This window comes from Furipterus horrens, unplaced genomic scaffold (genome assembly GCF_987537825.1).
Source record: "Furipterus horrens unplaced genomic scaffold, mFurHor1.1.pri manual_scaffold_12, whole genome shotgun sequence".
NCBI lineage: Eukaryota > Metazoa > Chordata > Mammalia > Chiroptera > Furipteridae > Furipterus > Furipterus horrens.
The window spans coordinates 77,924,637-77,940,840 of NW_028327182.1; the positions used below are offsets into that span (position 1 = coordinate 77,924,637).

General features: G+C 45.9%; 1 protein-coding gene across 1 annotated transcript; it reads left to right on the forward strand.

The window, feature by feature from the left end:
• Positions 1-295: 295 nt before the first annotated feature.
• GOT1L1 (glutamic-oxaloacetic transaminase 1 like 1) lies at positions 296-4,469 on the forward strand. Its single transcript, XM_090258068.1, has 9 exons — positions 296-410; positions 1,027-1,208; positions 1,710-1,821; positions 2,080-2,189; positions 2,407-2,499; positions 2,593-2,743; positions 3,226-3,391; positions 3,902-4,044; positions 4,303-4,469. Exons 1-9 carry the CDS (start codon positions 296-298, stop codon positions 4,443-4,445), a joined length of 1,215 nt encoding a protein of 404 aa, XP_090114194.1. The 3' UTR covers positions 4,446-4,469.
• Positions 4,470-16,204: the final 11,735 nt, after the last annotated feature.

The following is a 16,204-nucleotide window of genomic DNA, read 5'->3' on the forward strand; positions in this document are numbered from 1 at the left end:
AAGGCAATGACTTAGGGAGGAGTACTGGGAATTCTGGGGCCCTCTCTACTCCCTCACCAAGCCACCTTTCAGGGGATTCTCCGCAAGTGCCATGGAATATTCCCATAGTCCTTGAGGGTCGCCACCACGGAGACTTGGAGCTGGGTTCTGTTGCTCTGGTGACCCGTTGTCTGGGCCTCTGCCTTGAAGCCTCCATGGTTCCGGAAGAGGCTCAGGCTTAGAGGAAGGCTTCGGGCAGAAGCAGGAGAAAACACAGGAGTGGAGTCATAGTCTTGATTCTATTTTCATCTCAGTGATGTCCACCCTTTCAGTGTTCTTGGACGTGCCCCTGGCCCAGAAGCTAGAAGGCAGCTTGTTAAAGATATACAAACAAGACGATTGCCCTAATAAGATGTTCCTGGCCTACAAAGGTAGATGCCTATGACTTAGTACATCATAAATGCCTCTAGAGGGCAGTATTCCATTGCCGCAGAGGAATCAGAGATCAGTCTGTTCCTGTTAGCAAAATTGCCCAGTGTGCAAAAGAGCAGAAAACGACATGGGTCATTTCGTGCCTTCTGCCTTTCTCTGGGGGCCTCCAGATCGTTGGTAGAAGCTCTGGTGTATCCATTCCCTCAGCTCTGCGTGGGGCCTGCCTGGGCACTGACTGCACTTTTTCCCTCCTCTTCTTCCACCCCTTTCTGTTCCTGAACCAAGAAAGGTTCCCAAAACGGACTCTTCTGAGGTACAGCCAGCCCTTGCCACTGTGAAAGTGTTACCTTTGTTTAATCTCAGGTAGCTATAACTCCCAGGTCGTGTATCATTTTTACTCTTAATAAAGTGGCATAGGTTTCCGTTGTCTTCTTTAAAAAGACAAAAATTATCCATATTCACTAACAGCGCATTGTTTTTATATAAGAGAGGGGAAAAGGGAAGTTGTCTTTTCCTAGGCAACTTTCGAAAGCCAGGACAGATGAAGTGTCCGTGGGCTGTCTGCAGAGCCCCACGGCCCGGCCTCCAGAGCGCTCTCTGTGGTTCCTCTCACAGTCTGCATGACTCCTGAAGGCCAACCCTGGGTTTCCTCCGTGGTGCGCAAGACCCGGCTGCAGATCACACAGGATCCCTCCCTGAACCATGAGTACATGCCGGTGATGGGCATGAAGTCATTCATCCAGGCCTGCTTGGAACTCCTCTTTGGCAAGCACAGCCAAGTCATTGTGGAGAACAGGGTGAGAAGAAGGGCCCCTCCTTTACTCACCCAGACACAGAGATTGCACAATCTTAAGCCCGAAAGGGGTATGGAGGGTCCCCTGGCATTGACAATGGGAGACCTGAGGCTCACAGAGTCCAAAGTGTATCACAGAAGGGCAGAGCCAGCATCAGAACCCAAAGCCCGTCTTCGTGGCGCCAGCAAGGTCTTTCAGGAAAGGAATGACTTGAATCTGACGTGGTACTAGCATTACTCTTTTTTTTTTTTTTTTTTTTTTAAACAGTGCGGTTTTTTTTAGTGCTTTCTTCATTTATTTTCTAAAAGATGTTATTTACTTCTTTTTAAAGAGAGAGGAAGGGAGGGAGAAATAGAGAGAGAGAAACATCGATGTGTGAGAGATACATTGATCAGTTGCCTCTGGCCCACAACCCAGGCATGTGCCCTGACTGGGAATCGAACCGGTGCCAAGGCTCACCATTGCTCTTTTAAAGTGTTATTTCTGTTTATTTTTTGCTGGCAGGTAGGGGGCATACACACTGTTGGTGACAGCGGCGCCTTCCAACTTGGGGCCCGGTTCCTCAAAACTTGGCGTCGGGATTCTCAAATAGTTTACATAATTTCTTCTCAAAAAGGTGAGTGTTATGCAAGGTGAGGGTCACAGAAGATCCCTGTCCCCTGTTCCTCATTCCCACCCCGTTTACAATCTTCACTGTTATCCTTCTCGTTCTCTGTCATCACAAATGGTGGACAAGCCAAGGTATGCTTGTCCTTTTCCTATCATTGCCCCACTTTCAGCCAGTGACCCTCAGGCCTATCCTCTGGTGTGTCTGCCTCCATCTCTCCATTTCCCATGTACTAGCTGGTGGGGGCGGGGGGCTGTGTTCCCACAGAGCAGCATGGATTCATCTTCCAGGACATGGGTTTTACAGTTTATGAGCACTGCTTCTGGGACTCCAAGCAGCTGTGCATGGACCCCGACATGCTCCTCAATGTGGTGAAGGTAGAGAAGGGGCCCCCTCAGAATCTTTTCCCCATACCTGATTTATAGTTTTGTTTTCCTTTCCTCCCCACCCCTGTGATTATCGAAGGCCTTTTCTGGGCTTGGTTTGTCTAATTCTTTGGTAGGTACCAACATGGTGGGTTCTTCTCCTCCAAACACCCTGGCGCCACTACCATTCGGTAGGGGCAGTGCCTGACGAGATAGTCTCTACCCGCAGCAGGCCCCACATGGCTGTATCTTTGTGATGGGGAACATTGGCAACTGCAAGTTGACACCGGGTCAGTGGGTACAGTTGACGGCCGTCATGAAGGTGAGCCCAATGTTTCACCTGACTTTCCCCCTCTCACCAGCTACTATCACCTTCATCGGTCTCACCCTGTTTTCATTCTCCTATCTCCTGCAGAGAAAGCAGATATTCCCATTTTTTGACATCCCCTATCAAGGTTTATCCACTGGTGACCTGGAAGAAGATACTAGATTCTTACAATACTTTGTGTCTGGAGGCTTTGAGTTCTTCTGCAGCCAGTCTCTGTCCAGGAATTTTGGCATTTATGGTATGGCATGGGCAGAAGGAGAGGGAGGTCTGGTGCCAAAGTGGTGCCACACCCCTGGCGCGAGTGATGTTAGACATCTCCTACCCCGTGGAGAGAGCTGAGGCCCCCAGAGAGAGCAGCATGAAGGCCCAAGAGAAGAGGTAGACATCAGCTTCTTGGTATCACCTTAGCTCAGTTAGTAAAACTGGCTCCAGTTACATCATTTCTCCCCTCAGGCCTCATTTCCTCATCTATATGATGAGGAGGTAAGATTAGTTATCTTTCTAGCCCCCTCCACCTCTGAGACAATTACTTACATCTACTCTTTCTGGAAGAAGAGCCTCTGGCAACCTCCTGGGGCCTGGACAACAGCTTGGCTGGGCTGGGATGAGGGCTCTCTAGGTTACCCTGCTCTTCTGCAAGGCTGGAGGCCAAGTTACAGAGGAAAGCCCTGGTAAGGGGGGGAAAGACTGAGAAGGAGGCTGTCTCTCCCAATGCTGCAGATGAAGGAGTGGGGATTCTAGCTGTGGTGGCACTCAACAATCAGCTCCTGCTGAGTGCCCTCTCCCAGCTGACGAACTTCGCCCTGGCCCTGTGGCTAAACCCTCCTGCCTCTGGTTCTCGAATTATCACCTCCATCCTCTGTAACCCTGCTCTGCAGGAAGCATGGTAAGGGTGAAGGGTGTGGGCAGGGAGGGATGGGCAGAGCCTCTGGATGCGTAGACTTCCTGGTTCACAGGCTTCTGCTGGGTGCTTCTCTTCCTGCCCCTGTTGTCCTTCTCTCCATTCATTCATCAGCTTTCACTGAGGACCCACTGTGTTCCGATGACAGTGGTTATGCCAACACTCACCCTGCTACGGGCAAGTAGGTAATAGGGCAATCTTTGGGGATGCAGGCGGATAAATTATTTGAACTCTTCCATATTGCAGAACATTAGGAAGGCTCAAGGGCTTGCTACTTTGGCAAAATCTGCTAGGAGTCTGCTTGGCTTGCTTGAATTAATACAGGCTGAAACTTTTCTCCTATTCATAACCATCTCGGATCACTGGCCCCACGAGTGTGCCCTGGGGCACTCTGGTTGGGGGCTTTTGAAGGGAAGAGGAGTGGAATGGCAATGAAGAGGCTGGGAGCAGGGGGAGACCTCACACTTTAATTCCTCCCTGTCCTTCCTTTGGCAGGAAGCAGAGTCTGAAAGGGGTTGTAGAGAACATCATGCTGATCAAGGAAAAGGTTAAGGAGAAACTCCGGCTCCTGGGAACCCCTGGCTCCTGGGATCACATCACCAATCAGAGTGGGACCCATGGCTATCTTGGACTCAACTGTAATTGTCTAGAAGGGGATAGCTCTACCATTTCTGACCTTGGGCTTGTATTTGAACATTAAATTTCATTGACTAGGTGACCAATCCTTAGCTTCACACCAGATTTTGATTCTTTCTTGAGGAAAGTGAAGACCCCTCTGCTGCCGCCCCTCCCCCCACGCGAAATGTTGACATTCCTTATCCCCCATAATCCACCTTGGGCTAGAGGGGACTTAGAGGTGGCCACCCCAGGATCTGAGACTCTATGATTATCACCAGTCCAACAGGTGGAATACCTGGTCAAGAAGAAACATATCTACATCCCCAAGAATGGTCGCATCAACTTCACCTGCATCAATGCCTATAACATAGATTACGTCACTGAGAGCATCAACGAGGCCATCCTCTCCACAACGGGCTAGAAGAAGTGTCTTCAGAAAGTAAATGACCCCTTGTTAGAATAAAAGCTTTAGTCCCTGCAAATATCCTGTGCTGATTAGTCACTGCTACGACTCATTTTTCTGCAAAAGACTCTGTTTCTCTCTCTACCTACTTACAGAGCATTGGTCTGATCTCAGCAAAGAGGGGGGAAAGGCCCAGAGAAAAAGGGGATGTCTACCTTAATATACCATCTCATATTTATTGAACACATACCACATAAAGGCCTTGATCTGGTGTCTTGGTTTGTTTGGGCTGCTATAACAAAACACTATAGGATGGGTGGCTTATAAACAACAGAAATTGGTTTGTCATATTTCTGAAGGCTGGGCAGTCCAAGATCAAGGCACCAACAGATTCAATGTGTGGTGAAGGCCCACCACCTGGTACATAGAGAGCATCTTCTAGCTGTAACCTCATATGGCAGAAGGGGCTTCTTTTATAAGAGCACTAATTCCATTCATGAGGGTTCTATCTTCACAACCTAACTACCTCCAACTACCATCACATTGGTGATTAGGGTTCAACGTATGAATTTGGGACAAACACATTCAGACCATTGCATCTGGGCATCAAAAGGAATGTAAAGGAACAAGTATAATCCAGTCCTTTTATTTCCAGAAGCTTAATTGGGAGACAGTCTTAGTTATGTGAAACAGTTAAGTGACATTTCAAGGCTGGATGTAATAAAATGTCACAACAGATTATATAGATATGAAGATTCCAATCCCGAACTGTCATGTCATTCCAGTGGAGTAAAGATGAATTGTTCTGAAGAGCCCTTCCCAAATTACAGATTCATGAGCAGATTTAATGTTACTGTTGTTTTAAGATACTAGGTTTGGGAGTGACTTGTAACACAAGTTTAGATAGCTGTAACAATTATTTTTATCTTTTGTGTTTCTTTTAGTCTGTAGTATTCCCTTCTATCTTTTTTTTTTTCCTTGCAATTTTTAAAAATCGGAGAACTGGGTTTTTGTCCTGTAAGTTTTCTCACAGACTGAATTTTGCTAATTTCATTTCTATGGTATCATTAACATGTTCCTCTGTCTCCCTTCATTTTTAATTCTTTAAAAGCTTTTATTTATTTATTTTTAGAGAGAGGAGAAGGGAGGGAGAAAGAGAGGGAGAGAAACATCAATGTGTGGTCGTCTCTCACGCACCCCCAAACGGGGACCTGGCTGGCAACCCAGGCATGTGCCCTGACTGGGAATCGAACTGGCGACCCTCTGGGTCACAGGCCAGTGCTCAATCCACTGAGCCGCACCAGCCAGAGGTCCCTATATTTCTTAAAGTAAAAATCTAAATTAGAGGCTTGATCAGATTCAGGTTAATTTTTTATTTTTGTCTTAGTAAGGCCACATCATAGGTGGTGACATTGTGTTCCATCGGGAGGCATGGGCTACTGGCTTTTCCCTGTGGTGTCAGCAACCATTGATGATTATCACTGAGCTCCATTAATCCATTGCGTGACAGAGAGGCAGATTTCTAATTCTAACATCACTTATTCACTTGTTAGCTGGAACACTTTTATACAGAGAAATTTCCCCTCACTGTGATGTGCTTAATGTGAGGTAGATTTTATATACAACAGACATAATTAATGCTTGATTCTTTTGTTTACCAGATTAAAAAAAAATCTATGAATTCATGAATTTAAAATGAGTTGATGTTTTATTCTCATGCAAACATTATCCTTATTGCTATTTAAAATGTCTGACCTCGTCCTGGCTGGTGTGGTTCAGTGGATTGAGCACCAGCCTGCAAACCAAAGGGTCACTGGTTCAATTCCCAGTCAGGGCACATGCCTGGGTTGCAGACCAGGTCCCCAGTTGGGGACGCATGAGAGGCAACCACACATTGATGTTTCTCTCCTTCTCTTTCTCCCTCCCTAACCCTCTATAAATAAATAAATTAAATATATTAAAAAAAATAGTCTGACTTTTGCCCTGGCTGGCGTGGCTCAGTTGGTTGGGTGTCCCACAAACCAAAAAGTCACTGGTTCAATTCCCGGTCAGGGCACATGCCTGGATTGCAGGCTCTGTGTTTTGTCCCTGGTTGGGGTGTGATGTTTCTCTCCCTCTCGTTCTCCCTCTCTTCCCCTCTTTTTAAAATTAAAAAATAAAAAATAAAACAAAACAGTGAATAGTCAATAAGTTAAAATCTTCAGAGACTATCACAGCATGTCTGACCATAATAGCTTGATTGAGAGCATTAAAAATTTTTCTAAAAAATCTGACCTTTGAGTTGTAGGAACCAATTTAAATTAGTTTGTGAGATCTTTTTATAGCACCCTAGTACTCTTTCATCGCTTCTTTACTTTCTGGCATGAGAAAGACTTCCAAGACTATTTTGAACATTTTCTGCCCCAGACCCAGATTCAGTCATTCCTCAAAGGAGCTCTATTCACTTTTTGCAGATATAAGTATTGATACACCACAATCTGGGCTGTTAAGACGCTTGTTGCTATCGGATTGGTCATCATTTCCAACTCTTTTCAGTAACATAAAATATGTTGAGTGCCTGTCTTCTTTGGCAAAGCAGCCTAGGACATCGGAGACACGGGGGCTTAGGCTGAGTAAACTGTAAGTAAATGCATCTGACTCTTCCAAGGAGTTCAGACTGTCATCACTATTACAGCTCATGGTTGTTGAGTGCTCATCCAGAGCTGTACTGTCCTAAGAGCTTTAACTCCATCATCTCATTCAGTCCTCATAACAGTTCAAAGAGGTAGGCTATTAATATTATCATCTCACTTCACAGTCTTGGGAGCATAGGTAACCTGACCAAGTTCATGCCCACAGTAAAGGGTGCAGGAGTCGACATTCTCACCCCCTCCGCGCCCCCCTCCCTCCCAAGGGCTCCTGAACCTAACCCTGAAGAGGTAATACGCACCCAGAGAAGGCCCAGAGGAACCTCCAGAGTCTGGGCGCGCCACGACCCAACTGTGCCGCCTGTGCCTTATGGAGAATGGGGAGCTGCAGAACTGTGTCCCCGCGGAGCAGATGCTGTTCTTTGCGGGGAGGAAAACTTGCCCACAGTGGGGCTTGTATCACAAGGAGATGAAGGGACAGGCAGGACGAAGGGACAGGTCCACAGCCTTTCTGATGACTGGGTAAGCCAGGTGAAGGGACGAGCGGCGCCACCAGCTGCGCAAGAGTAGCTGCGGGCCAGCGTGGCTACAGAGAGGCCAACTTCTGCGGCTGGGGCTCCGGGCAGCTTCTGCCAAGACACCGCATCTCCGCTTTCGCGGGTGGCAGTCAGGTTCCTCGTTATCGTTGCTGACGGCTGGCCGACATGGACCGGGTGGGCCCAAGCTTCTACGAATGTCTCGGGAGGCGGACGCCTGCTGAGGAGCAAGTATTCCAAAATGCAGTAACGGAGGCCCCGCCACCCGCCGTGACCTGCTCTCTGGGATCTCACGTCGTCGAGTACATCCACCTCTGAAGGTGCCTGGCAACTCCGAGGTTCTCCTCCGGGGGGCACGCTGGGATTCCAGAGGGTCCCAGCGTCTACTGGCCGAAGCGGACGCCTGAGCCCAGCAGTTTGTGGGTGCGCGCTTTGAGGCGGGTTTCTTGGGCTTTCTTCTCCCCTTTTCCATCGGCTGTGGGTCCCATAACCTGGTAGTAAGTGAAAAGGAAACGGGGGTTAGGTAGGCCTGCCCCGGTTGGCAGGTGGCTGAGGATGCACCATAAGCCTGGGAACAAGGGCGCTTCTTCCAGGACACCCTGTTCTCTGCTCTGCGCAGGCAGAGATGGCTTTGGGGTCAGCCTCAAATCCGGGTGTGTGGGGAGGGGTGGGGGAGGTGGAGCCCAGGGTCAGGAGGATGCCCCAGCTTCGTCTGAGGAAAAGTCAAGAATGGTGTCCCGGGGCAGGCCAAGCGCGCGTCCTTCCAAACCGAGCGGAGACCCCAGGCGCTACCTACGGTCTCGCTACCATAGCGACGTGCAGGGGTTACGGGGCCAAGGACCAGCTTGCCCCGTAGGTGGGAGCCCAGAGGTGAGAGAAAGGCGTTTTCTACCTCGGTATCGGTCTGAGCGGGATGAAGGTAGGGGTTGGTTGGAGTGGATGGAGGGGATCTCGAAACTGCTCTTGAGCGCTCCCAGTGGGCCTTCGCCTTTTCTGGCGGTTTTCACCCTGTCCTCGCTCTAGGGTTTTCCTGGGCAGCCGAATCTTGTGTTCTTGCCTACTCTTCTCCCTTGCACAAGCAACAAGGACCCTAGCCCTACTCCATAATTTCAGATTTAAGTGCCGTTCTCTCTCTTGCTCACCACACTCCAGCTACACCGGTCTTCTTCCAGCTCCTCAAATACAAGCAGGTCTTCCTGTCGCAGGGCCTTTGCACGTGCTGTCTCTTCTGCCAATAACACTTTCTCTGCTTTTACAAGGTTAGCTCTGTCTCATTGTGTGAGTCTCAGCTCTTAGCTTATATGTCTCCCCTCAAAGAAGCTTTCATCTAGCCCTCTTACCAGGTAAGGTTTCCCTTTCTGCACATTTATTTCCTATCTTTCTGGTTTCCTTTATACCTCTTGCCACACTTTGTAATTATTCTATGTTATTCTCTGATTTTGACAGCTTAATGTAAAATAGGGCAGGAGACGTATTGCCTTGTCAAGCCCGCGACTCTCATTTAATAGGTCGTCAAATTTTTGTGAAAGCACTTTTATTAATTCATTGACTTCTTGCTCTACAACATTAGAGCCAGAAAATGCCTCTGGGAATAGGGCAGGCAGTCTATCCAGCTTTGCAGGAATCTGCTGTTTGTCATGGCCTAAGGCTGATGCCTAAGTATAGTTTTCATTCACCCAATCCTCCCTTAGGGATCTAAAAGTCAGCTACCTCTGCAGGGCAGTATTCTTGGGCTCTCATACAGGGTCTGGCACTCAGAAGCTCAATACATGTGGGACGTTCCCAGTCACAGCCTTGACTCTTCTTCGTCTCCCTTTGAGGCAAACTCAGCATATCCCTGCGTTCCTCTACCACTGACCTCACACCACAAAGCTGAAGCTGTCATGGGGACAGGGGGAAGAGAAGTGATCCAATATGGTACACTTAGTAAAATCCCCACCACCTCCCTGTTGTTCCCCCAAAGTCCCTGGCTGGCTACCGGTGACCTTATTTTCCTCCTTTTCCTTTTATCTGTTTAAGCCTCTCAAATCTCTTCATGACCTTCAGCAATTCAGTTCAGATTTCATGCTTATACCCTCCACTCAGTATAGTCCAGCCCTTAGAAGGCAGTTTAGAGAGCACCTCCTGCTCCTGGAGTATGCCCCCTGGGGCTGTTGCCTCCCCCTCCACATAGAGGAGCAGCTTATTTAGAATTTTCCCAGAGAAAATGGATTTCCTTGCATGGAGTGGAAGACGGAGGGTGTGATTGGTACTTAAGAAAAATTAACTTTTCTCCAATTTATCACAACTTAAAAAAAAAAGGATTGCTTCATGGTTAGAAGACTGTACTTCAGAGGGAGGCAGAACTGACTTTGAATCTGTGCTCTGCATTTATCTGACTTTGGGAAAATTACCTATTATCCTGAAGGCTCTGTTTTTCCCTCTGTAAAATGGGGATTGAAATACCCACTTTTATGGGTTGTGGTAAGATCATGTCTGCAAAAGACATAGTAAGTGTTATTATTAGAAGTCTTCTGGAAAGTTCTGTGGTCACTCAAGTCCCCAGCAGAGAACTCAGGGAGTCACCCAAGGCCACAGTGGGTTATGAAAGGCTTCACAAGGATTCATAGTGTCAGTGAAAAAAAAATGTATGGCAATCAAGAAGCACTCGAGATATGAGAGGGGAAATGGTCAGAACTGGGGAGAAAGTGATGTTGAAAGTGTTACTGGGGCTCAGATGAAAAGAGTTTCAGGAGACTGGTTGCACAAGAATGTGAATTGCTTTCTGTGCAGCCTCCTCATATCTCTGGCTTCCCAAGAATGTCTGCAGATTTATAACCCTTCCCGTGTGATTCCACTTCAATCTTTCTTCCTAGCTCTTTGCTCTGATTTTCTTTGTGTGATGTCCTTGCCACTCTGTTGGCCTCACTCACTGGGTCCACAACTGTGGTCACACATGAGGAAGGGATACTGTTGAACATCACGTGGTTCACAGCCTGTGATGGTCCAAGAAAGGATCTTGATACATCCATGAAAGCCCCAGATGCTAATCTCCAAGGGTGCCTGTGGTGGTCTTAGCCTTTTCTGGGTCAGGGACTCCCTTGGGAACCTAAGGTAGAGAATGTCTCCCTAGAAAAAGATATATTCCTACATGCACATGAAGTTTGCATACAATCTCGGGGCTCGAGGGCTCAATGAAGCCTGACCAGTGCCCCCTACGTGTCCTCCACACCCAGGCAGCTCAGATGCCAATTCTTCAGGCCTTTCCTGGTCAGTGCCTCACAGCCGCAGCAGCAGAAAAACAAGCAAACTTCAACTGTTGCCCCTTTCCCTGCCTTCTCTTTGTCAGGAGGTGCCAAACACCAGGAAATAAAAGCTGCTTTGAGGAGTGGGGGAGACAAAAACTAAACAAACCAGTGTTTATAGACAGCCTGTGGGGAAATAAGAAATGGCTGAGCTAATGGGCTATATTTTCTGAGCTCCACAGGGATTCATGGTGTCAGTGAAAAAAAAAAGTATGGCAATTAAGAAGAACTTGAGATATGAGAAAGGAAATGGTCAGAACTCGGGGGAGAATGGTGTTGAAAATGTTACTGGGGTCAGATGAACAGGAGTTTGGGAGACTGGTAGTGCAAGAATGTGAATTACTTAACAGCACTGAACTGGACACTTAAAAATGTGAATTTTATGTTATGTGTGTTTTACCACAATTACAGAAAAATGACTGAGCAGCATGTCCTCTATGAAAATTTTTAGGGCTTTACCCTACAGACCCTGAGCAGACCAGACGCCTTTCTATCAGGATGTGCAGAGGTTCAATGGCAGAATTTGGGTTTAGGACCTCTTTTATCAGTGGTAAGCTGATTTTGGAGGGATCACTGATGTGGTGCTGGAATTAGCTCTGGGAACCTGGTGGTTTCATGGAGGAAGGGCTGGAGTGGAGCAGGCAGAGACGGTGGAGGAGAGGGCATGGAACCGGCCGGGAGGTCTGCCTTTTCTGGCCTCAGGCGCGGTGGAAATGTGAACCTGTAAGGCTGAGCATACGTGGGCTTTCTCCGGGTTGCTGATTTTGAGGCAGCAGGTGGTGCTGTTGAGCAAACTTGGGAGCCGAGGAGAAACCTGAACTTTACTTGAAGAGCGGGGCACCTCTGCCCTGGTAACTCCCTCCCTTTGTGTCGTTCAGAGCAGAGGAGGAGGGAGGGCGGGCTGGGATTTGCTCTTGGGTGTGTTTCCCACGTGTGTTGGTATCCCAAGTGTCTTTGGAATGTGGCTCAGGTGAAGTCCTGGGTGGTGGCTACCAATAGCTTGTCTGGGAGGGGTAAAGAAATTCAGAGGCATTGTAACACACCCCAATATCAGCCAGGCTGACTCGCCTTCCACTCAGCTGTGTGTGTGTGTGTGTGTGTGTGTGTGTGTGTGTAGGGGATGGCGGGTGGGGGTTGGTGCTGCTGCAATGGCCTTGCCTGCTCCTGTGCACCTAGGATTCTCTTTTCCTCAGGAAGCTCAAACTGCTCTTAGGAGTCTGGGACCTCACAGCAAAACAGACCAACACTTGGAAAACATCTCCTTGCATGTACTTTTCAGTTGCAAAGCTTTTATCAGTAAGTTCAGATTCCAGAAAGGATACATGAGGAGCAGTTGGTAAGCTGGGGTGCTCTCCACGTGGTTTAGGGTACTGAATTAGGTCGGGGGTCTCCTTTTAGCTTGTGAATCTGGATTTGACTGTTCCACTGGGTTTTGTCCCCAACAATGATGGGATTCTGGGGAATGAAAACATAGCACTGGTTTAACAGCTTCAGCAAGTTTTAGAAAGCCTAACAGTTGCCAAAGCCCAGTGTGCCTTTGGGACTTTACAGCATGTCGGTCTCAATCTTAGCACACTTCCCAGTCCCTGCCCTTTTTTTCCCTCTGCCTCACCCTTCTTGTGGTGTTCTGGTTTATGTTGTTTAGCGTCATTTATGTGGTTTTGTAAACAACATTAAATTCTTTTTGAAACAGGGCAGGGTAGAAATAAATAGAAAGAAAAACATGACTCTTAAAGGTTAGATATTTTGATATTGGCTGAGCCTTGTGCTAAAGTAAGAAAATGGCCACCTCCTTTACTGACCATGACATCCAGAATCTTCCAAGACTGATGGTTCCCTTATGGGAACCACATAGCCTTGACTTTTGACCCCTGGCATTCCTGATGACTCACCAAGCTTTAGGATGGGGTGGGGTCGAGGCTGCTGTGTCCCTTTAGCTATTTGGCCATTGTGGACTCATGACCTTTCACTTAATAGTTCCCTCAGAGCTTCTAAATTTCTAAACTCATAAGGCTGGAATATTTGAAATGACTCCTAAAAAGACGATGAGATAAATAAACTATAAGTAGAAAATAACATGAAACTAGGTCATCCAAAGTGATAACCTGTGATTTTAAATTTTATTTTCCATTAGAAGAGCTGCTCTTCCCTGGTCTTCTGGACTGCCTCACGATAGTGCTACCATTTTAGGACACACCCGTACGCCTCTTGCAAGTCTAGAGCTAAGAGAGCAATGTCTAGACAGAAATAGGGAATGTCCTTGTCTGCCAACAATCCTAAGGCCCCTTTCCCAATCTCTCTTCTATCTGAGGATCTGCTTCTTTTCCAGATGATTGAAACTTGCAATGACTCCCTTGTTCATAACAGAACCGTAGACCACACGGTGACCTTAATTTTCGTACAAAAGCTGATCAAGGCAGTGGCCATTTTCTTACACTGGTTATAAGCCTAGGCAATTCTCAAGCTGCAGGACCTCCTATTTCCCTTCCTCAACAGGGTGGCCCTTCCAACACATCTTCCTAAAGCCACTTTCAAACCAGATGATGTTTTCTAACATCCGGCGCCAATCTTGGCCCCACTCTTAAAAGGTGAATGTAGCCATACGAAATACTTAGAGGTATTTTCTTGCCTTCTCTGAGGTGTTTTGATCAGTCCCACAGCCAGAGACACCTAAGTGTTAAAGACATTTTTACTATCAAATTATATTTCAAAAGATTTTAGAGATGTAAGAGGCCATAGAGATCATTTAATGCCATTCTTGTGGAGTACTGAGTCTTCAGACTTGCTGAAGTTCCCAGAGCTAAGAGTTGCATCTGAACAGAAGTGTAATCATGACTGAACTTTTTTTTTTTATAGAAGTAGTTGGCACATATACATATGCAAGATGATAGAATTAGGAATTAAAGTCATAAAGGAATGATTATTTGTGTTTTGTATGTAATTTTAGCTGTTTGTGATGGGTCTTAAGATATGCATGGAAATAAATCTGGACTCTTAATAGATGGAATAAATAAATGAGTCTGGGGAGAAGAAAATTAATTCCATTGAATACAGAGATTTAGGGGAAACAGGGAAATTTAGACATGGTTCTATCCTTTAGAAGTTCATAAAGGGTAAATATATGCTTAAATAATTCTAATATAAAGCAGACTTTTATCAAACCTGTCACAATTTAATAAGGAGTTCAGGATCACTACATGTGAAAAAATAGCAATACAAACCAGGAAACTTATCAGTAAACTACAAGCAAATTAAATGTGTATAAGTATGTAGCAGGTGTATAAATACCTGTGTGTAGATATGTAGTGGCTGCCTATTCACACATGTTATTTTTTCATTGCATTATAAGTAAACAGTAAACAAGGATGGTGGCATTTGGAATGAATTTTTTTTTTTTCATTACTCTTCACCCGAGGATATGTTTATTGATTTCAGAGTAAGAGGAAGGAAGAGAGAGAGAGAGAGAGACATCAATGTGAGAGAGAAACATAGATTGGTTGCCTCCCGTATGCGCCCCAGCTGGGGATCAAATGTGCAACCTTGGTGTATGCGACAACACTTGAACCAACTGAGCCACCTGACCAGGGCTGGAATGAATTCTTGTGCAACTTCCAGCTCAGCTTTAAGTACACAAAGAGATTTTAATGGTATGTCTCCTGTCTCTTGGTTTTGTTCTGTGGTCCTGATGAAGTAAATATATTCCCAGTACAGACCTCTCCCCTGAGCTCCAGACCCACATACCCAACAGTCTATTTGCCATTCTCTTGGGTGTCTGAAAGGTACTCAAAGCTCAACATGTCCAAAATGGAACCTGCTCTTTCTTCCAGTGTTCCCTATATTAGTTAATGGTATCATTGCGTGCACAGTTATGCAAGCCAGAAACCTGGAGGAGGAACACAGTCTTCTTGCCTTGTTTCCTGCCACAGCTTCAGGACCTACAACACCACATGGCACAGTGTGGGTATTTCACAGGTCCTGTAGAATCACAGCCTGCAAGCTCTAGATTGCATTCATTTCCCTCCTTCTCTGCCATTACTACTCAGCCCAAGCTGCCATAGGTACTCACTGGCACTACTGCAATAGCCCATCTAACTCATCTCCGTTCACCATGCTCAGCCCTATTCTGTGTCCACCCTTCAGCCTGTGGCCTTTTCAAAACACAAATCTCATCCTAAGACAAGTGTTCTTGCCATGGCCTCTAAGGTTGTGCATGGTCTGTATCCTACTGTTTTCCCAGCCTTATCTTATACCATGCTCTTTGGATCTAGACATTAGCCTTTTTACACTGCCTCCCATTGCTGCTCTCTCCTGCCACAGGGCCTTTGCACATATCATTTTCTCTGTTTGGACCATTATTCCCCTCTTCACCCATTTAACGTCTACCAGCTTCGAGTGTCACTCTCAGAGAAGCTCAGATGCATTTGCTGTCCTGATGTCAGATGCATCTGAAGATGTCATAGTCAAAACAAGTTGAAAAATGACAAGATCTCTTAATAGCATTTGTCGTGGTTTTATTTTTATATTTGTTTGTATAATAATTTTCTGCATAAAACTTTTCACTGTTTGTTAGAGGTTTTTTTCTGTTTTCCTATAGGAGGTTAAGCCTCTAGTCAAAGACCATTAAAACATGTCACCATTTCTCTCTTCATGTATTTTATGGAAAGCGCCACCAAATATATTTAACATATATTCTTCTTTTCTATTGAATATAAATCCTCAAAAAATAGATCCCACTCTGTTTTTGGATTAAAGTTTATGAAGATCCATCCCTAGTACAATATGAATGTTTAATGTTCGATAAAAATACCCCATGGTGATAGATTGTGAGGTTTTCTGTAGCTCATGAATGCTTCAAGGGATAGTTTAAGTGTAGTCCAGCCTGAAGACAGGGTATGGACCTTTGGAGTTTTTTCTTACTCTGTGATATGAGGATTCAGTAAAACCAAGCAAAGAGGAGCCTTTCCAGGGGATAGATAAACACACACACACACACAATCTTTTCTTTTCATGAAATGTACAGAAGTAAGTTAACCCAATCCTATGTAATCAGATGGTCAGAATCACTCAGGAAGACTATCTGTTTCAAACAGACCCTGTTGGTATATGTAAGAATTTATTATACAAGTAAAAAGGATCATAAATCCAATAAGGGAAGAGTGAGTTTATTTAATAAATTATGTTTTAATACTTAATTAGAACTTTGTGGAAAAAAGTAAAATTTATCTTTATACCACATCATATATCAATATAAATACCAGAGAGATTAACACATAAAATGGTAAAAATTCCAGCCTAAACAAGCTAAGTGAAAAACATAAGCAAATATTCAT

What these genes read in the sequence shown, in the direction of transcription:
- GOT1L1 (XM_090258068.1), top strand. Translation starts at nt 296, where the DNA reads ATGTCCACCCTTTCAGTGTTCTTGGACGTGCCCCTGGCCCAGAAGCTA. An exon ending in GATGTTCCTGGCCTACAAAG is followed by an intron (nt 411 to 1,026) that starts GTAGATGCCTAT and finishes TTCCTCTCACAG; the next exon opens with TCTGCATGACTCCTGAAGGC. An exon ending in CATAATTTCTTCTCAAAAAG is followed by an intron (nt 1,822 to 2,079) that starts GTGAGTGTTATG and finishes GTGTTCCCACAG; the next exon opens with AGCAGCATGGATTCATCTTC.